Source organism: Ursus maritimus, unplaced genomic scaffold, assembly GCF_017311325.1.
Source record: "Ursus maritimus isolate PB19 unplaced genomic scaffold, ASM1731132v1 scaffold_29, whole genome shotgun sequence".
NCBI lineage: Eukaryota > Metazoa > Chordata > Mammalia > Carnivora > Ursidae > Ursus > Ursus maritimus.
In genome coordinates this window covers 14,035,806-14,058,366 of record NW_024425452.1, presented here as the reverse complement: position 1 = coordinate 14,058,366, position 22,561 = coordinate 14,035,806, and the positions used below count along the sequence as shown (strand labels likewise).

The 22,561-nt window shown below is 36.5% G+C and overlaps 1 protein-coding gene and 1 long non-coding RNA gene across 3 annotated transcripts in view; both read left to right on the top strand.

Moving 5' to 3' along the window:
• COL21A1 (collagen type XXI alpha 1 chain) overlaps positions 1-22,561 on the top strand; it is a 119,686-nt gene that overhangs the window by 72,922 nt on the left and 24,203 nt on the right. For both annotated transcript variants that reach the window (XM_008691759.2, XM_040643590.1), the window contains one exon: positions 6,868-6,921. In XM_008691759.2, the coding sequence (XP_008689981.1) occupies positions 6,868-6,921 (54 nt within the window). The remainder of the gene's footprint in view (positions 1-6,867; positions 6,922-22,561) is intronic.
• On the top strand, positions 6,928-14,387 carry LOC121105717. Its single transcript, XR_005838342.1, has 2 exons — positions 6,928-13,172; positions 13,759-14,387. It is a non-coding gene; the product is annotated as an uncharacterized LOC121105717 (long non-coding RNA).

The window sequence follows — 22,561 nt, the reverse complement described above, 5'->3', positions numbered from 1 at the left end:
GCATAGAGTTGGTCTTTGCTTTTAAAAGCAATCTGAAATTTTTTTCTTTTCAGAGATTGAGTCTGTTTTTCTTCACTGGTAGGTTGGTCTTACGTTTGTCATAATGCTTATGTTGTAATTTTGTTATATTACTATGTGCACGATGCACTGTTCGCTATGCTTCTTCCTCAATGTGGTCATTGGCTATGTTTAGTTTTTTTCTTCAGTGCCTTTAAAAATTTAAAGTAAAATATTTCTCCCTTAGTTTCTAGTAATTTAATTGTAATATCTGAGGTTATTTTGTCTTTTCAATTTATTTCCTGAATTCCTATTTTATATCTTCCTTGTTTACATCTGAAAATGCTTGTATAACATTAATCCAGGTTATGGCATTTTGCTGCAGTTTTTTCCTGCTTCATGTTTATTTTTGTGTGAGGGAAATTTACTGAAATGTTTGGGTTCTCATTTTCTGCTTTTCATTTAGTAGTTTTGTTTGGATATTGTCTGCAGATTTTCTCAATTTGAAATGTTTTATATTTAGACCTCTAATAGGAGTGTAAAAGTTTGAGTGGCTTACTAGTCTTATTTCTTGAGCATCTCCTTTTTATGTATGGTGAAGTTTGATGTTTATTTAATGGAATTATTTATTGGGATGGGTTAAGTACGTCTTCTGTTGGGGAGGCGAAGAAATGAGAAATACAATGTGTGCATTTAAGAGTTCTGTGGCACATTTAAGCGTAGATGTCCAGCAAGTAGTTAAATCCTGGTAAGGAGCTCTATTTCATTTGAAGAGGGGAAGGAATGGGAGAGTGAAGAGAAGGAAGGGATTATCTTAGGTTGAAGGAGGGATATCTGTTTCACTGTTAAAAAGAAAAGGGGGGGGCGGTACCTTGGTGGCTCAGTTGATTAAGCCTCTGCCTTCAGCTTAGGTCATGGTCCCAGGACCCTGGGATCAGGCCCTGTTGCTCGGCAGGGAGCCTGCTTCTCCCTCTGTCTGCCACTCCCCCCTGCTTGCACTCGCGTGCACATGCTGCCCCCCCAACCCCACCCGTGCTCTAACAAATAAAATCTTAAAAAAAAAATAAAAAAGAGAGAAAAGTTAAAAAAAGTATGGATGGATGAAAATTCAGGTTAGTGTGTTGATTTGGTGGCAAGATGGTTGACTTCTGTTTTCTCTAAAGAAGTACAGGTTGTCACCAGTTGAGAGACAGGGAAAAGGCAGTTTTTGTTGATTGGAGAACTTTTTATTTAGCTGTGTGGAAAATGTGGCCCAGAGGAGATTAAGGAAATAGAGAAGCTTCGCTGAAGTCGCGTTGAAGCTGGAAGTTATAATCTTTGTGACTGTCATACTGTTTTCCCCCTCCCATTGCTATACTTGGAAGCCCAGGAGTGGATCTGAGGAGGATTTTGGTTTGATTTACTGAATATTGAGGTTCGCCTAAGCAAGTGCAGCAGATGAACAGTGAGGTAAAGGGATGAGAATTTCAGTTAACAATTGAAATACTAAAAATGGTGTTTAAAGTGGATATGAAGAGAAGTGAACACAGGACAGGACACATGATAGCAAGAGACATAATTTATTGGATACTTACTACATGCCTGACTCTTTTTCCAGCACTTTATATGCATTCTCACGTTAATCTCATAAATCACTGACCTTTAAGTAAAAAAATTTTTTTATCCTTTTACAAATGAGGAAACTAAGGAATGGAGAAGATTAATAACTTGTCCAAGAGCACATAGCCGTAATTTAATAACCAATGAAAATTCCTTTCACCAAATTGTTGAAAAGTCACGTTACACCCAAATAATCTTTCTCAAATATAGAAAATGATGATGAAACTATTGACTCTACTGTTTTTATGACATTTTAAAATACTAAAATATTAACTGTATTTTTTATATACTCATTTTTTTTCTAAATAATAATGCTAAACCATAGCAGTAGAAATATAAAAATACTGTATTATTTGAAAGAATGCATCCTAAAACAAATTGTAAGACAAAGGATTGTTAAGACCCCAACTTTTTGGAGGCAGTGGAGCAGCTAACTTTTATGTATCTTCCCCTCTGTGCCTAGAGATGTGCAAGGCACTTTCACAAAGCCTCTTAATTTATTTTGTTAAAAAAAAAATCTATGACATTGGGAGTATTAATGTCACTTAGACAGTAAGGTCGGATTAAGACAGATGAATTAATTTATCCAGAAGTGCATTCAGTTACATGGCAGAGCTAGAATTCCAGGCCTTGTTTGTGTGATACCCCTCTCTGCATGATTCCTCTCTAACTTCTTGTCTGTTTATTCGGTAAGCAGGGAGAAGCTTCCCTAGGTCTTATATCTTCAATCTATCCTTTGGCATGCTGGAGATTTGTTTACAAACTAAGAATAAACCATGTAGTAAGATCAAAGTCAAAATAAAGTATTTAACAGTAAAATAAGGAATCTCCTCAAAATTAAATTATATTTTATTTTTTGATTTTGAGGGTTGCTATGGCCACAAACTAAATTATTCTCCATTCTTTTAATTTTTTTGTGGGTAAGTACAAGAGACCATAGCATGAAAGGAAATACACATGCAATGCAAGTTTTACATGTCTGTTTTTGGTTAAATTTCCTTCTTAAAAATAGCTGCTTTTTGTGGAATAAATCATCTTTGACATTAACTGTAGAAACTGGATTTAGAAATAATGTTTAGCATAACTTTTTTCAATTCTTTTATATCAAGAAAGAAATTAATAATAGGATAGCAGAATGATAAATTAGAGCTAGGGGCATGCTCTATCCACCAGCCAAACATATATACATGTACCAGATTCTCCAGGCCATGAAAGCAATCAAATGATCAGGTTAGGTTCTGATCATAGTACTGAATTTCACAGGTTGTTGTATTGCATTTAATTATCTTATGGAAAATGGCCCAAAAGAAATCATCCTTCATCTCCCAATGAAACATTATTCAGACAATCAAGAGGACACTTCTAGGTGAAGATTATTTACTACCATCTTTTGATAACCAATGTGCATAATTTTACAACAGCAAATGCTGAGCCCTATCCATCAGTGTTTTTCCTCCATTTCCTTTATCCCCTTGAAATTAAACATTGAAGAATAAACAACCCATTCCTCCTTCCTTGATACGCTTTAGTGTTTATAAAGCAGGGGACATATAGCCTTATATATGGTTTTATATTCTGCTCAGCGCAATTCTAAGTATTCTAGGTAATTAAAAAAAAATAACAAACCTCACATAGGTGTTTCTTGCCTTTAAAGAATGTGCAAGTCAGGCAAACAACACCTATGTAAACAAGACACCTGTTGAACAGCTTGGCCATCCTAAAACTCAGTGCCACGTGTAAAGCTGTATATACAGTGTCATTGTAGAGAGGTGTTGGTAAGAGCAGAAAGGATGTGTGAGTATCTTGAGTTCTGGGCTAGAGTGCCAAGGGCTACCGAATTGGCACTTTTGGGGAACGGGTTGGAAATGCTAATTCCTGGCATTGCCCCACACCTGTTGAATCAGAGTCTCTGGAGTGGAGTCCACAATTTGCAGTCTAACGAATTCTTCAGAAGATTCTGATGTAGCTGGTGTAAGAATCACTGCTGTGGATGATAAACGATAGGTGATGTTTTGTTCATATAATTATGTATCATGGTGTACATGAAGCAGGAATAAAAATAAATCCCCACATAATTTGGAGACTTCGTTATTGATAATCCTTGATGACAATTAGTTACTCTTAAAAAAAAACCTCCTGCTAATTAGAAAAAAAAATAAGATTGGGTCATCAAAGAAGTAAAAGAAATTTTTACCAGCCAAAGGAGTTATGTAATTCCACATTTATTGTTTCTACTATTTGACAACTGCCCTCCTCCTTTTATATACAGAAGAGCTAAACTACAGATTTGCTTAGCAAGTCACATATGACAGTTCCTGGAGGTAGGAGAAGGTAAGGGGCCTAAAGACGTACAGAAGGTAAGGGGCCTAAAGACGTACAGAAGACCTATGCCATGGTCCTCAGATCATCAGAATCAGCTGGACATCTGTTAAAACCAAATGCTGGGTTCCACCATCCCGAGCTTCTGATTCATTAGGTCTGAGGAGGGCCTGAAATTTTGCCCTTTGAAGTTCCCACATGAACTGAAGCTGAACTAGTTGATGTGGGGGCCATACATGAGAACCAATGGCTTGGATGAATCCTCTCGACTATTAATATGAATGTTAAGTTTAGGTATAGTCATTGCAGTATTTCCCTGTTGTAGTAGGTCCTGACACATCCCTTTAAGTTTTCAAACTTTCTGACCTAGAGCTTTTATACTTAGTGGATCCTACATATATCTTTGTTTGCCTTTGGTATTTTCATAAGCTTTTCTGTAGAATGATGGGCCGGCAGCACTTCCCCTCCCAATTTGGTTAATTTACAGGGAAACATTATTCTTTGCTCCCTCTGTTGTCAGCCGTCAGCTTGTCAGCTAATGTTTGTAAATATATTGGAACAGATGAACTATTTGGCTTGAGTTGGTATTTCACTGTGCTTATGAAATGCAAGAATTCATGAAAGTAGGAGAATCCGTGTTTCCATAATGTGATATGGTTGAATTTTTTTTTTCTAATCGCTGATTATGTTAGCCAGGTTTTATTGGTGGTTCTTCTGTGATTCATTTTCTACGGTTTTGAGGAATCCATTAGAATATGAAACTATGGAAAACAATGTTGGCATATGCATCAGCACATGTATTCTGAGACTCTTTCACCCTTGCCTCTTTCAACTCAGGCATTTGAAGTATTTACAAGAAAAATGCTTTTGCTTTCCTTTCTTGTTCTCACGTAGAGTGAAGTGTTTTCTCTGGTATGAAACAAAGTGTGGTATAATTGCAGAGAACTTTGCTTGTTATGATGCAACACTTTGCTGAACAGAAAACAGAATCATGGCTCCTAATGCTTGTTAGGTTTCAAAAAACCTAAATGTTTGAGGGTGTGCCTGTGTGTGCCCCTCCCCGCCCTTTATTACACTGCCCCTGGCAGTTTAATAGCTGTACTGACCTGTGAATATTATACATTTTAGGAATAAATTCAGCTAATATATATTGTTAAGTATGTGTCAGATACTTGTATATACACTGGCAATTTGGGAAAAGTTTTGAGGATGTGAAAGGGCAGGTATAAAATAAGATGCTTAAGATGCTTAAATAATTTGAGCATAGTCATTTAAAGGCATATAACTGAAAACTAAGCTAGTTTTTACAGCCATCCAAAAATAAACATTTTAGGTATTAATTTTAAATAGGTGGATACTAAGTTAAAGTTCCAAATAATTTCAGGTAATAACTTTATAAGTAACCCCATTTGTAGTGATAGCTTTATTTTGGTTTTAAAATGCAACTGTTGGGAGGCAAGGTCAAATTAGAATGATCAATTCTAATAGACCCAGAAGAATGATCCAATCCATTGACTCCATTCCAACAGAATGATCAACTTTAAAGTAAAAAGTAAAATAAAGACAAATATGAAAGGATTGATATAAACCTTGGTCACATTTACTTTGGCGATAAGAATAATGCCCTATTCTCATAAGAATGAGTGTATAGTATCAAGAGTTATTTTATAAATTAACTCAATTATCTGCTGCCATATATGGATTTGATATTTATATAGTCACTTCATGAATTTCATAGTAAGTTATTTGATGTCAGGAAGGGTTAAAATCAAAAATCCAGAAGGAATTTTTAAATTTCATATGTATTTTATATAGTCCATTTTTATTTTTTATGTTATTTCTCTTATTGAGTATTAGAAGGCTTTTAAATTCTAGATACTAATTTGCTAACCCTTTGTTATTACATGCAAGTTTATTCTAATCTGTAGTCTGTCTTTAGACTTTTAAAATACCTTATGATAAGCAATTATATTTTTAGTATAGTCAGACAATCAGAATTTATTATGGTTTGTTTTATTACATTTAAAAAATTCTTCTCTACCCCCGGATTATAAATACAGTTTCTTATGTTTTCTTCTAAAGTATTTAAAGTTGTTTTTCATACCTTGGTCTTATTTTCTCTGTGTGTGCATGTGTGTGATTATTCAGTTTTAATTTTTTAAATGATACTTAATATCCAAGTACCATTTGCTGCAGTTACAGTTCCTTTCTGGATACTGAACTTATTGAAGGCTCCCTTTTCTGTTCCACTGATCTTTTATCTCTCCCTGGGTTGGTGGTGTACACTCTTAACTCCCATAGCTGAATGTGTGTTCAGGATCAAATTCATTTCACTCTCCTGGTCTTCTGAATTGTCTTGGCTATTTGGTAATTTGTTCTTCTACTTAAATCCTAAAATCATTTTGCCACATTACAACAAAAATCTTCTTGGGATTTTTTTGAAAATGCATTAAATTTTGATTAACTTGGAGACATCTAACATCTTTGTGCTATGAAGACTATAGCTTCATGATTATGAATGAGTTTTTCTATCTACCTTTTATTTGGGCATTTTACCTAATTTGTTAATAGAAATCTATACTTGTACCTAAAAAAATCCTGCACTCTTGTTAGAATTTTTCTTTGATATTAAGTAAATAATAAAATAGCAAACAAAAGTTGGAAAGTTTATTTTTTATTCAAGTATAGTTAACATACAGTGTTACATTTTTTTTATTGAAATGTTATAGACAATTTCAGGGCTACAGCATAGTGATTCAACAATTCCGTATGTTGTGCTGTACTCACAAGTATAGTTGCCATCTGTGACCACATAACATTATTAGTAATAATAATTTAGAAGTAATTTTTATGTTTGTATCTAAGATACTTTAATAGTTAGTGTTATTATTTTATAAGTGTGCCCGAAAATCAAATTCTCTATTCTCTCTTCTTTTTTTTAATCTTTAAAAGGGAGAAGCAGGACCTCCAGGTGCTCCAGGTCAGGATGGATCACGGGGGGAGCCTGTGAGTACCTTCTGAATTCAGTTCTAAAAGATGAAGTTCTTTTCCTGTCATAAAATCCTCTATTTCAACACTCAGGTCAGGTGCCCTGTCCTCGTTCAGTGACTTCTAGACTTAGATATTATAGCAGCTCCTTGTGGTACATTGGAAAATATTGAAATTTTGAATCCTTTTTCACAAAACGGGAAGAATGTCACTAGCAGAAAATTCACGTTCAGTATGAATTACAGACATGAGTACTCACGCCCATACAAACAAATGGTTAATATGAACAACATGGTCTGTTGCTGAGCCTTCAGTCAGTGTCACTTTGCCCCTGGTCCATTGTTTTGTAGTGTGCTCCCTGGGTCATGTGTTCAATAAAAATTGGGGTAAGGAAACAGGATTATGAGGAAGTACTGTTCTGAATCCTGGATATCATGTGTTTTCAGCAAGTGTGCCGTATGACTCAGCTTCACTTACCGGTTTCCCCACCTTTTATTCCTACATCTCATGGCCAACATTGGCCAACATTGAAATACCTGCTGGTCTCATTTTATTCATCAAAGTAACTTATGGGGAATTTAAATTTAGGGGAATTTTCAGTTTGTTTTGGGGATGACTAGGTTAAGAAATTTAAAAATAGCCAAGATATATTGCATTTTATCACAGAGTGTTCAGGTGAGCACTCAGAATCCAAATATTAGACAGAACAGGGAGAGCAGAATCACCGAAGCTTCTTAAATGGGATGAATGGATTGACCTACTCTTAGAATCATTCAATCAAATATTTATTGAGTTCTCATCTTGTGGATTATAACACACTGGGGCAAGTTGTCTACATAGCTGCTGCCTTCATGGAGCTTATAATCGAGTTTGGAACACAGCAGAAAAAAAAAGTGATGCAAATAATTACCAACCTGAGACAGTTTATAATAAATGCCAAATGGGGGATTTAACATAGAATCAGAAGGCCAGGGTTTAAAGATAATTTCTGCCACATTGAAACTGTGCAAGCTTGGGTAAATCAGTTCACGTCTCTGAAAACCTTTCTTCTTATCTGTAAAGTGTATATACTTACAATACCCACTTTGCTGTATTGTTGGGAGGCTTTCATGGGAAACATATGGAAAAAAATTGTGAAAACATTGCACAAATGCTTGGAGTTCTAAGCGCAAAAAGAATATAGGAAGGGAATCTGGTATCATGAGGTGATCGAGAAATTTTTACCAAGGGTCTGGGGCTAGATTTGATCACAAAAGGGTGACTGGGAAAGAAAGGAAGACCAGAGGGAGAAGGAACATGAGTGAAGACACACCAGGTAGGATGGTTAAGTGTGTGCCTAAGAAATAATGAAATGATCTCAGTGGGGCCCTGAGGCTGCAGCAAGAGAAAGTGAAGTTGGGAAGGTGGAGAAGACCATCCTATGGAGATCCTCGGCTCTGAATTCGGGGATAAACTTTCTTCACTTGCCATGAAGTGAAGTGAGAAAAAAGCAACATCACGCAGAGAGTAGTGCTTTCGAGGCAGTTATGAGCTACTGGCATCTGCAGGATGGATTGAAAGAAGAAGAGATTGGAATCAGGACACTAATGAGCTGGCCCTTGTGACAGACCAGACACAGGCAAGCAAGGCCTCAGCTAGGATGTGAATTGGACTGAAGCGTGAGCTCAGTATATCTGACTCATAATTTTCATGATTAAGGAAGAATTGTGAGACTTGGTAACTGGATATGAGACCGGTATGTTTGTTTATGTTCTTATTTCAGAGAGAATATAAGGTGTGTGTGCACGCAAACACAATGGGCGTGCAGGTACGGGATTGCAGGGGGAGGGAGAGGGAATATAGCTGAGAGAACAAGAAAGCTGAAAAGAGAAGAGGGAAATCAGAGACCGTTGAAATGAAAACTGGGTTATAATTTGAGTTGATTATGTTCTACATCTTGGTGAGTCAGTTATTTGGAATTTGTGACTCATTTTCCCACAGAAACAATGTTAGAAAGGGCAGACTGACCAGCAAGTCTACATGAACCATAATGTGACAGGAGCAGCATATATTTACTTGAAAAATATACTATTGCAATCCTGTTAATGAAACCAAATAGAATAAATAGGGAATTAGAAGCCTCGGGGGGTTGTTTTCCTCTCCTAAGGCTGCCTGTTCCTCACTACAGCCAGAAGTAGATGCTGATGTGTGTTTTCTTCTGCGCTGCCTGCCCCCACTTTACTCAAGATTGACCTCTGTCTAGGACTTTTGCACTAGCATAAATTTCCATCTCAGGCTCTTCTGATTTCAGCCTTTTCTTTGCTCCCTTCCAACATTCACTGCATTCCCAGAACGTATAAGGCATTGGGTTTAGTGAGAGAGAAACATGGGGACTATCCATGGAGGCTTACACCCTCGCAGGGAGAGAGACAGTAAAAGAATAAAGAAACAAAAGCTAACTCACAGAGTTCTAAAAAAGGCAAGCAAGGGTGCTGGGGCAGGGAATTGTAGTGGGATAGTGGAGGTATTTAGACTATAATCTCTTCTAAACCAGCCAGGTAGAAAACTGGGAGTTACCAAGAGAAACTCTTCAGACTCTTTCCTACTCCATCCCACCAGATCAGGGAAGGCAAGAACGGTCCCTTACCCCTTCCCTCCCTCTGTCTCTCTTTCCTGCCAGCCGCTGGAGAGGAAGCCAGGTTTCCTATGCCAGAAGGCATACTCTCTAAGGAAAGCAATTAATAGATTGAGCATTTAAAATTGGCCCACATTATCTGGATAGAATTCTTCTGGTCTGTGTTCTTTTACAGTAAAGAACAAAATTACAAATTATTCTCTTCTTACAGCTATTAATGAAAACTTGGTTATTAGAAGTAACATCCTGTGAAGATTGATCTTTACCATTTGTGGAAAAGCTTTGAAACAGGAAAAAAATAAAAGTTTATGTATTTGGTGGCACAAAGAAATGAATACTGTCCCATCGCGTGTGGAGGCTGCGTATAAGTATTTGTAACGAATGATTTGGCTCCACTAAAAAGGATGTGTTCCCTTTATTTGTTCTATAATGTGGCAGCCAAGAAAATTAATGGAGCTTAAGTTGGAAGGACAGAAGCTCTTAGAAAAATGCTTTAAAGCTAATTAAACACAGCTTATTGTAGCCGGATGATGACTCACCCTGTAAGCAGATTGATAAATATGAACACTAACTGCTGGAACGCAAAGGGAGGACAAAGGCTGTATTTCATTGGGAAAGGATTTATATTGTCTAAAGTACAGTTACATTCTAATGGCTATACTTGGCATTTTAAAGGCTAGTACTGGTCAATCCTAGTACTAATTTAGCCCCTAAGGTAATTTATGTTCTAAGTGGCAAGTTACACATACCTAACTTCAATCCAGGTGACTGTAAACTCCATTCTAACACTTGCTGGACTTACTATAATTGGTTTCAACCGTGTAATGCTGTGTTGAAGGATTATGTAATCTTGTCATTCACTCAGCAAACATTTACTGAGCTTCCGCGTTGTGCCAGACATTATACTACTCAAGGAGAACGTGAAGATTAATTTGTCACGGCCGTGCCCTCAAGCAGACATATGAGCCAGTAGAGGACAGTGTAGTAGCAACGTAAGGGAGGTAGGCACAGGGACTCTTGTGAAGTTGGAGAAGATGTATATAACACTAAATGAGCTTGGGACCATCACTGAGCCTGATCCTTCTTTTCTTTTCAATAATAGCATTATTGAGATATAACACACATACTATAGAGTTCACGTGTTTGAAGTGTGTAGGGATACGTTCCTAAACAAGGTACTCTCTGAGCCAAATTTGGGAAGATAAATAGGAGTTGGCTAGCTGTTTGGCCTGGCAAGGCAGGAACCTGTAGTATGTTCCAAAATGTAAAAATTAAAAAAAAAAATCATGATACTTTAGAAAAAGCTGACACTAGTTCAGGCTGCTTAGGAGACATGGAAGGAATGGGATAGAAATACAAGATGAGGTGGTGGGTGTAGGTAGCAGCCACATCGGTCCCTCCTGTCTGTGTTGCTCGAACTTAAATCTGAGAATAATGGGACCTTTTCAAAGGTTTCAAGTAGGTGAGTGAGTTGATCAGATTCAGAAAGTTTGAGAACGATCACTCTGACCGCAGAATAGAGAATGGATAAAGGTGAGCTAAGGTAGAGGACAGAGCCTGGCAGCCTTGTAGCTGAGTTCTGACCCCTGTGGTTACAACCAGGCCAAGAACATTCAGAGTGGGGGGCAGGGCGAGTGGGAGTGATTTGAAATGAACTGAAGTGGGACCAGCAGAGCTTGAGGATTAATTGGATGTGGCACTTAAGATGAAAAAGGTTGATTTTCAAAGTCCTGTCACATGGATGATGACATAGGAAGACCAAGCAATAAACAGGAAAAAGAGCAAGAAGAATCAGTTTGGGCTGGGGGAGGTGATCCTAAGGTATCTTCAGATGGAACCTATCTAGGTAATAACAAAGGCATCTAAATAGGTGGCCTGTGCTTTGGGTAACTAGCAAAGACTAGACAAGACTAATACAATTCTAATAAGATATAGTGAGTCAGATTCAAGGAAATTTTAGGAGAATTTTGTGACTACACTAGGGGTAGTAGGTTGAAAAATACTCCCCCACCCCCAACTCAAGATCATCAGAGCCTAATGCCTGAAACCTGCTAATGTTATCTCATTTGAATAAAGGGTCTTTGCAGATGTGATTAAATTAGGGTATTGTGATGAGGAAGTTATCCTGGGTTGCTTGAGGGGTGGCTGATCCCAGTTGAAAGGCCGTAAGAGCAGAACTGAAGTTTCTCAGGCGGCCATGAGAACGTGGTGGCTGGTACTGGAGCAATGCAGCCCCAAGTCAAGGAATGCTGGCAGCTCCACGTTGGAAGAGACAAGGAATGGGTCCTCCCTTAGAGCCTCTGTGGGGAGTGCAATACTATCAACACCTGGACTTCAGACTTCTGGAAGTCTTTGAAAGAGTAAAATGGTGGTGTTTTAAACAGTCAGGTTTGTGGTTAATTTTTACAGTAGTCACAGGACACTACTACACTGGGCTTTTCATCTAGTGGAACCTTTAGCAATCATTTGTGGGGTGGACCGTGTAAAAATGGATGTGAGCACATACTGATACCAAGCAAACACTTGGCAGCACCCGTACTGATCAGAAACACTTGGGATTAAAGCAAATCAACAAGTTTAAATGACAATTTGGTTTAAAAAAGCAAGACTCCTCAGGCACCACTATTTTCTGATTCATAAATATTGTTAACTTCTCACGTATTTTTTAAAACTCACTTCATCCACTTCTCATTTTTCTGCATTTTTGCATCATTCCATTTAGTAACTTGTAGCCCATATGTCTTCTCTCTACTCTTCATCATCCTGCAAAGTTGGAACAATTTTAATGTGGGATCCTAAATGCATTACGTATATAAATTGTATAAAATGTATACATTTGTAAACCTAGTTTAAAAATGAGATATTTTATGAATGTGGATGTATAAGAAATAATCTACATGGTAAACATATGGTTTAATCCTGTTTTGGTTACTTTGCTTATTTTTTCTCCAGGTTGGTTTTTGATGTCTATTATGTTCTATTTTTGCTTATCTGTATTTTATTCTCTCCCCTGAACATGCCATTGTTTTTGTAATACATTATAAAAAAAAATTGAGGGCTGGATTTTGAGTGTTTTACGGTGTTTCTTTTTTAAAAAAAAAAGATCTTAAACTTGTCAGACTACATTTTCATTTTTGTGCCAAGGAATAAAGAACAATCAGATTGCTTCAAGGAATGCTCAGTTGTTGGAAGTATGTTTTCCAAACTTCTCACCAATAACTGATTTCATCTTGGGCAGTTAGGTGGATGGGTGACAGGTCAGAATACCAAAATTCACCAGTAGTTGAAAAACGAAAACTGGAAACTTTCATATTTGACCAGTGAGCTTTTAGACCAAGTTATCATGTTGACCAGCTACTTTGCCATAGCCAGTTGTTGCTGGACAAAACTATCTGCAGTATCTGTGTTTCCACTGCTTCTTCGTCACAGCTGTTCTTGTCCTGGTGCTCAGTCCTGATGACCTGCTGTATCTAGTGTTACATTTTGGCTCAGACAATCTGAGCCATTTGCTCGCTAGTTCTCTCCTGATCAGCCAGCCCCAGGTGGCTTAGGGTGAAGACGCGTAGGCAGGCCCTGGATTCCACTCCTTGAGCCAGGATCCCTGGAGCTCCATGAGAATGAGAGAAAGGATGATACATTTTCTGGACCTATGGAGGTGAGCATGTGTTTCTTAAATAAGGATGTGTTAAGCCTTTGTATTCTGGAAATGCTCGCTGTATCAGTTTTCTAGGGATGAAGATGTGGGGGTCACTGTACTATATTTGAGGACATTGGCTCATAGAGGCTTTTGTTTCCTTTCCTCATGTCTTTTGAATTCTTGCTAAACCACATGTTGTACTTGTGTCTGTAGTGTAATGTTAGCTGCTGAACTGGTCCAAGTCATCATGTTCTTAGGAGACAAGTAGGTCTTTTGCTTCATCACCTTCTCTCTGGAGTGATGATTTGACATGTCATTTTTATGCTTATAAAGCCAAAGACATCCATAAAATTCTTGGGAAAAGTTCATGTTGAAAGGCTGTGGTGGTTTCCCATGTGGTATAGTTCACTTTATTATCTTAGTAATGTGGAGGGATCTTTATTTACCTACTTGACTGTATTTTTTTATTTATATTGAGAAGAAAGGTTAAGAGAGGAAAAACCTGAATTCTGTCATTGTTTCTATTTGATTCGCATTTGAGCAGCAAGCTTTTTGAGGTCTTCTGTACAGATTTGTAACATTTTTTTCCCTACTATTCTTTCAGGCACAAGGAGTGGCACATCCTTGGTATGTGTGGAGTGAAACAACCTTAACCTGATGTCTCCTAAGAATTTCACAGGGCATTTCTTAGTGTGAAGGCAGCTCACAAAACAACTTTGAATGTTTGAAAAATTCAGTTTGTATTTATTATTTTAATTCCAGGGTTATGTTTTAAACCCTGATTGAGAGTAACTCTTAGAATGCTTTTTGAAATAGGTTTTATCTAAATTAAATCATGTACATGTCTGATTTGTGTGCAGGAGTGATCAAATTTGTAAGGAATATCTGCAACACTTTGGTTTCCCTAAATATGGCTTTTGGCTTTGTAATGACTATGAAACTATTAAATCTTTTTCTTTAAATATGAAAAGCAAATGTTGGCCCATTATCTGTATAAGTTAGTTAATAAAATCCCACCAGATTTAACGAAGGATCCGTTTCTTTCCTTACAAGCGATTTCACTGGCATAGTAAACAAGACCACCATCAAACGACTGTATAAAGCAACATTGTGGATTTTAAATTTGGAGGCTCTGTGTCTATGGTACTGATCATTTTACTGGTTATTCTGAAGAAATCTCTTAAATATGATCATTGTAAAATTATTGATAAGCATTAAAATGTACTTATTTCAGTCTTTCTCATTTATTCATGTCCTTATAATGCGAAAAAGGCTTTATTGAACTCTGAAATGACAAGAGTAATGAATGTAATTGAACCTGTGAAATGATGCATGATTAGTTCTCAGAATGGGTCACATAGCCCGTGGGTAAATAGAATTTCATGTTGCTTCATAGGCTCAGTATTCTCACTGACATGGGGATTGATTACATCCACCTCAGTTTTGAAGAGAATGGGTGAGAGGAAACTTGCATCACCATCCGTACAGGATATTTAGTTTAGATTTCAAAGATTTCAAGACTTTGACTTTCATATTATGTTCTTTAGTCATACAGGGGCTGGGGTTGTTTTGTATACTTTTTATCTTTGTTGTAAGGTATCATATGATCCTTTTGAATTAGTCCAAATACATTCTTCATTTTCAAAGCGTGAAAATACAGAATTGACAGTGTTATTCAAGACAAGGCATATTTATTTTAATACTGGGTTCATGATCCATATAAATGCTATTTTAGCAGATGAAATGAGACTGTTTTCCACTCATTCTATTTTCACAAGTGTGGAAACTAATATATTTTTTATGTGATCTGGAGTGCACACTTTGGTAACTAGATTATTTCATTCTGACGAGCTCTTGGGTTTTTTTTTTTTATGTTTTGCAAAAATATTTTCAAAATCCTTGAGTGTGGTTACCACATTGAACACTAGACAAATGTTTCATGCCTCTGAGAACATCAGAAAATCATTTATGTTCTCAGTATATTAGGGTGTGTTAAGATACAGATGGGGAATATCTGAGAAAGGGCGCTTTCGAAAATACTTGTTTATACCAATATGCATTTTTATTTTTGATAATTGGGTAAATACCTAATAAATAGGTAATCATTTGCCAATAGTTTCAGATGGTTTATAAGGACGATTTTTGTGGGGCACCTGAGTGGCTCAGCTATCTGCCTTCGGCTCAGGTCGTGGTCCCAGGGTCTGGGATTGAACACCCCTGCCCCCCTCTGCCCCGTGTTGGGCTCCCTGCTTGACGGGAAGCTTGCTTCTCCCTCTCACACTCCCCCTGCTTGTGTTTCCTCTCTCACTGTCTCTCTTGCTCTGTCAAATAAATAAAATCTTTTAAAAAATGATTTTTGTAATTTTTAATACTGAACTGTTCTGTTGTTTGAAACGGATATGCTTAAGTCATAGCTGCTTCACTGTTTTAATTTAGGTTCTTTAAAAGATTGTGGCTTTGAAACTCTTTTGGCATAAATAACACACTTCTGAGGTTGTAGGGAGAAAAACCCAGGCATATTTTAACAAGAGAGTGTGTTAATCAAGAGTGGACTAGTATTTAGAATGTTCTAGAAGTCATGTATGACCCTAATGGTTCACAATGAATTTAATCCACTGGAAATGATCAAGTAAGATTGGAATATAAATTTCTTTTAATAATTTTATTAGAACATAGGGAGTAGGCATTTTCAGTGAAGATCTCTTCCTTGCAAGTGAAGTATATAGAGTGATTTGGTGAACCAATACTAAAATAAGGGCAAAGGAGTTTTATGTCTACATAAAAAGAGTGCACTTAATTGATGGACTTAGGTGAAATATGAAGAACTTCTGAACAATGTATTTTAAGAATGGAATGACTAATCACACAAAATGGAAAACCACCATAAGAGAGCTTTAGGATTGTTGCAGATTCTTACTGAGTTGTGGAGTCAGGTGCTAATGTTTGCTGAGCAATCATAGAATGTACAGTATTGTACCAGGTGGTTTTAGGTAGAATAGTTTCTCCGCAGTTAGGAGAAATAGAAAATTTACTCAATAAACATATTGTACAAAGGTTTGAATAAAAAGCCTGTGGTAGGTCAAGACTCTTAAATGCCATTACAGTGAAGTTAATCATGAAAAGCTGAGTATTAAGACTTTTGATGAGGGTTAAAAATTGGTAGGGAAATGATCTATAGTTGTTTTTGAGCAAAGAGACTTAAAATGGATATGAAAATGTAATTGATAAATAATCATAAAAACTTTTTGATGACATTTCTAGCTTAACACCCCAATGCAAATAATGTTCAAGAGTTTTTTTGTTTGTTTTACTGTATATAGAGCAGTGTTTCTCCAACTCTGATCCAGAGTATCTTAACCAGAATCACCAGAGATGGCTATTAAAATTCAGTTTCCTGGTCCATCCCAGTCCTAATGTATCAGAATTAGGGGCTGAAGCCCAGGAAACTGCGTTTTTAATGGCTGCTTTATATGTATCTGATATAAAACTTGATAACTAGTGATATAGAGACTATGATACAGGTTGATCAAAATAAAGGAATATGAAGGCAGTAGAAAGACGAAAGTTACCTACTTGAGAACAATTAATTTTAGTGACATTGGTAAATGGAATTATCATCTTACTAGCTACCTTATTATTCTTTAAGGCTATATGTGCTTTAATATCTTTCTCTGGCTAAATAAGCTTTAATATTGCCATGAATGATAATTTGAAATTATATTTCCAAATAGATTCAATGTTCTTGGTGTCTTTAAAATACTTATTTTTTGACAAAATCTCAGAAGCAAATCTGTTTTGGAAAACAAGGGTGCATCTGCGTAAAATTGAACAAGAGTAAAGTTGTTTATATGAAGATTGATAAATCCTCATAGAGATTGGAATTTGGTCACTTAAATTTATTTGTTTTGTTACATCTTCAAGGAAATTTTTAGGTTGTTAGTTTTCCTAGAAATTTACTTTGAAAAAATATATATAGTGTTTTTAAAATCAATTTTTAGATCTGATCTATTACCATTTTTATTTTAGAAAAGTTAGCTTCTGTTACTTCTGTTATGGGGAAATGTTAAGGCTAATCTTGTCAAAAGCCAAATTCCTGGCTTTTTTTTATCAAAGAAATTGCTTCTTAAACACAGTATTGTTCTTCCCTAGATGAGAAGACGGATGCCTTGTCTAACAGTGTATCCTTAGCAATGTGTGAAAAATTATCTGTGAGAATTACCTACCAAGGCATGAAAACTAAGCAAATGTGTTATCTGAGGTCACAGCTGTGAGGTTGCAGTATACTGCTTTCTTGTTTTAGTTTTGTGTGTGTGTGTGTGTGTGTGTGTGTTTAAAGATTTATTTTAGAGAGAGAGCAAGCCTGCATGAGTGGGTGGGGAGAGGGAGAGAGAGAGACTCTCAAGCAGACTTCCTGCTGAGTGGGGGAGCCCAATGTAATCATGACCTGAGCCAAAATCAAGTCAGACACTTAACCAGCTGAACCACCCAGGCTCCCCATAGAGTTGTTCTTTTTTTTTTTTAATGAAATAATAGCCACAACCATTAATATCTTTACTTTTTTTATTTTGAAAGACAGGTATTTAATAGTAGTTTCTTGAATGACTAAAATGTGGGGAGAAGAACCTTAGATATTTTTTTTTTGAGAAATTTTTGAAATATAAAACTCCATGGGCCAACTTTTTATTGTATTATTTATTGTACACTTTATATTTTATTTATATTACTTTATTCATTTTTTACTTAACTTCTCTTAAATGGGCAAAAAATGTAGAAGTTGTGTTGTAAATTTAAAAAAAAAAATCTACCTTCATTTACCCAAATCCCATTCCCATCCTTAGAGATAATAATTATTCCTTTAATAAGATTCTTTCCCAATTTACTCTTGAATATACAAATACATAAACAGAGCACATACATATTTTTAAAATAACAAGTCATGTCCGTTGAAATTTTATTTAACTTCACAGTATTACAGATTTTTTTTTTTTTACCATATCTGGTTATAAGAAAGAATATAATATCTGTCTCATTTTATTTATAGCATGGATGTATTTCATCTTAACTTCCCCTATATCCCATGTATTATGCAATATTTGGAGGGAAGGATGTTTTCCTGTAGGTGGCATTACTACTTGAGAATCCAGCTTACGCTTTATTCCTGATTTTAAGCAGAAATGTCTAGTGTTCCATGAAGTATGTTTACAGTTGGTTTCCAGTGGATTCAGATTCAGGTTTACAATTCCTAGATTTAGATTTGTGAGAGTTTTTAATAATGCCTGGTAAATTCTGCAAAATGCGTTTTTAGTATTTCTTGAGATTTTGTATCATTCCTCCTCTAAACTATTAATAATTTGTATGAACATATTATATGGATATATTTCTTAACATTGAGCACTCATTGCACCCTGAAGCAAACCCTCTTTTTTTTTTTTTTTTAAGATTTTATTTATTTATTTATTTATTCAACAGAGATAGAGACAGCCAGCGAGAGAGGGAACACAAGCAGGGGGAGTGGGAGAGGAGGAAGCAGGCTCATAGCGGAGGAGCCTGATGTGGGGCTCGATCCCATAACGCCGGGATCACGAGCCGAAGGCAGACGCTTAACCGCTGTGCCACCCAGGTGCCCTTGAAGCAAACCCTCTTAATCATGCTCTACTTTTCTAATGCACTGCTGTATTTGATTTACTGACATTATAGTAAAGCCATTTGCATTTGTATTGACAAATTAGGTTAGTGTGTAGATTTCATTTTTAGGTATTATTCTTGACTGGATTTGTTATTAGGGCATGGTGGCCTTATAATTTGAATTTAAATCATCTCCATCTTTAATGCCCTGGAGACTTTTAAATAATATAGAAACTATCTGGTCCTTGGCTATTAGGTAATATTTCTGTGGTAGGCAAAATAATGACTCCTCTCTTCCCCCTGTGAGATATCCACATGCTAGTTCCCAGAATATTAACTATTTACCTCACAGTGTAAAGGGACTTTGCAGATGTGGTTAAGATTATTGACCTTGAGATGGGGATATTAGCCTAGATTACCTGGGCGGGCTTAATTTAATCACAAATAATTAGAAGTAGAAAAGATGGATGAGAAACAAGTCAAAAAGATTCAACACTGGAAGGACCTGACCAGCTACTTGCTGCTGCTGAAGATGGGGGAAGGGGCCATGATCCAAGGAATGTAGTAGCCTCCAGAAGCTGGGAATGGCCCCCAGCAAGAACATAGGAGACCCTGGGTTTTGTTTTTCCAACTGCAAGGAATTAAATTCTGCCAGTAACCTGAATGCATAGGAAATGATTTTTTCCCTAGAGATCCCAGAAAGGAGTGCAACCTTGCCAACTCCTTGAATCTAGCTCAGTGAGACCCACGCGTTACTTCTGACCTACAGAACCCTGAAAGAATGTATTTGTGTTGTTTTAAGCCACTAAATAATGTTTATGATTTTTCATGGGTCAATAGAAAACTTACATAGTTTTCCTTCAAGTTATTTTAATTTAGCGAATGCTTATTAGTGTATCATCTCATTTTTCAATAGGAAAATGGGGATATACATTATATAAATAGCAAAATTCACAATGAGCTGAGTTGTACAATAAATATAATTTTTTAAAAAGATTTTATTTATTTATTTGACAGAGAGAGAGACAGCCAGTGAGAGAGGGAACACAAGCAGGGGAAGTGGGAGAGGAAGAAGCAGGCTCCCAGGGAGCAAGGAGCCCGATGCAGGGCTCGATCCCAGAACGCCGGGATCACGCCCTGAGCCAAAGGCAGATGCTTAACCGCTGTGCCACCCAGGCGCCCCAATAAATGTGATTTAGATGTAACAGTATATACATGTTTTAAAAACAGGTTTTAAATGAAAGACACAGACAAATTAGATACAGTTTTCAAATAATCGGTTGTTTAGTTTTTACTATATGAATTACAACTAAGGTTAAGAATTCATTTGTGTTCTTGATCAAACTAGTTTCACTTTGATTTGGTGTTTTAAAAATTTTTTGTTTGGTGACTTTGATCATATATGAACTTTTTAAAATAATTCAGATTTCTCTGGAATGTATTATATAGTCTACTCAGCAACTGAGTTGACTGTAAAGGTCTTTGAAAAATTCAGTCATTTTTCTCCTTTATGAGAGATTCATCACAATTGGTTTTGCATTATGCAGTGACGTTCCATGTACTAAAAAGTATGGTCTGCATTTTTTAGGTTCTCAGGATCAGAACTCATTTTAGAGCAGCTCCAGTATCATTTTGGAACTTCTTTCAAATGGAGTTGGTTTTCAGTGTTACGTGTGTCTATATGTATGTGTTCCTTTTAACGCCCTACCATATTTCACATGGATGATCTCACTTGGTGATGTAAAGAGACAGGTTATTTTTTGGATTCCTGGGTTCAGGGTAAGTCCATGACTTTCCCATGATGTGGTAGTGCAGAGACCATCCTGGGTCTCTAAATCCTGTCCTCCCCCTCTTCTGGGTTTTCAGGTATGTTACTTTAATTTGCTAAACATTTGTCTTTGTTTTGTCCTGAAAAATGATACTTTGACAACAGTAAAATTGTTTAAAGTATCTTTTTGGCCTTTAAAAAATGTTGAAATGCTTTTAGATGCTGGAGAGAAGTGCCAGTAACACGAAGCAACTTTGTAAGGACTCCCAGATAGCTTTTCCTTCTGATGCTATCCCTGGTCTCTCTCTGTAACTTACTGTGTCAAACTGGTGACATTTTCTGTTGTGTATAAACACGAGTAGCCCAGAAATATTTGCCAAGAATTTTTCTATTGGAATTACTTACCTTTGGGTACTTAGGGTCCAGTCCCATGTGGGTCCTGATCTGTAGGCTAGGAAAAAAGAAATTCATCCAATGTTACTCAGATTACTTTTTTTCCCCTTAAAGGTTAAAGGGAGTAGTAAAACTGTGTTAAAATATTAAAGGGAATAGTAAAGCTGGTGATTTCCTTATTATGGGTTTATTGCAAGTACTTATATATTGGTTTATTTTAGGTTTGGTGGCTGTGGCTGTGCGTTACTTCTCTTTAGAGTTTTCTTACCACAGAGTAATCTTTTGTACATCATTCATAATGATCTGTCAGTTAGTGTGGAATTTTAAAAAAAGATCGAAAAACATTGTGGGGTTCAACTGAAAATATATTTGAAACTTTTGGTTGTATTTTCCTGAAAGAATTGTGATGAAATACATGTGAATGTTTAAAAAGCAAAAGTTATTGTAGTCAAAGTTAGCCAAACACAAAAAGAGAAAGGTAGTGGGTGAGGGGCACTGCCAACTTGTCACCTCCTAGTGGGAAGCCTTAAGATGGCTGGAGTCCTCTTGGGTACAGTGGGAAATTTTGGAAACAAGCGTAGAGAAAGGCAAGGTAGAAAGCCCCTGCCCCCGCCCCGCTTCCAAAAAGAGAGACATTCTTAAAAGGGAGAAGGAGGACAAATTTTGAGACATGGGGGAGAATTGACTTCATCTATTTCACAATTTTCAAAGGTCAGGGAGGAGCTGTGAAAAGACAGTCATGAAAATTTGTTCATTTGAGTGCCAGCACTGAGCTAAGCACTTGTGAGAGTTAATTGATATAATGCACCAACTCTATGAGGTAGATTGTTATTTTGCCCTGTGTAAATTGAGGATACTGAGATTCCGCAGTTTAAGTAACAGGCCTGGAGTCCATCAGCCACTGGATAATGGGCTGGCTGACTATGTGTCTAAACCTGTAACTGCTTCCACTGGGCTTTTTATTGATAATCATTGTAATAATAATAGTTGTAATTTTTGTAGCTTATAAGAACAGTACTTTCAATATATAGGTGCTTTTTCTTCATGAATCTTTAGGAACAAGTCAATTCTTGACATAATAGAAAATGTAACATGCTTCTGATATTTTGATAACTGTATATTAAAATATCTTTACCACTGTGTGCCTGAAAAGTTGAAAATTTTGGTATAAAAATACCATTAACAGGTTAGATTTGTTCTTAGTACATTGAAAATATTGCATTACTTAAAAGCAGATTGGATCCAAGATGCTCTGATTTCAGGGGTTAGGTAACTGAATTCATTGGACGTGAGAAAGTATCAAGTGATATTTTTTTGTCTTTTCTAAGTAATATATCATGAACACATTTCCCTCATTACAAAGTGGTCTTTGGGAAATTGGGGCCAAACCCCTTATTTTAAACTGTGTATTTCTATTCTTAATGACTTTTTGTTACACATCAATGGTTTAATGGTTACAGAGAAGATTCTAGAACATTTTTTTATGTCAACGTTTTTTCACCACAACATTATGCAGGATTTTCCAGTTGACTTTCTGCTCTTTCTCAAACCCAAACTGAAATCACAGAAGTGGGGGAAATATGCCCCTTTACCCGTACCAAATAAAATGCTTGTTTCTGTC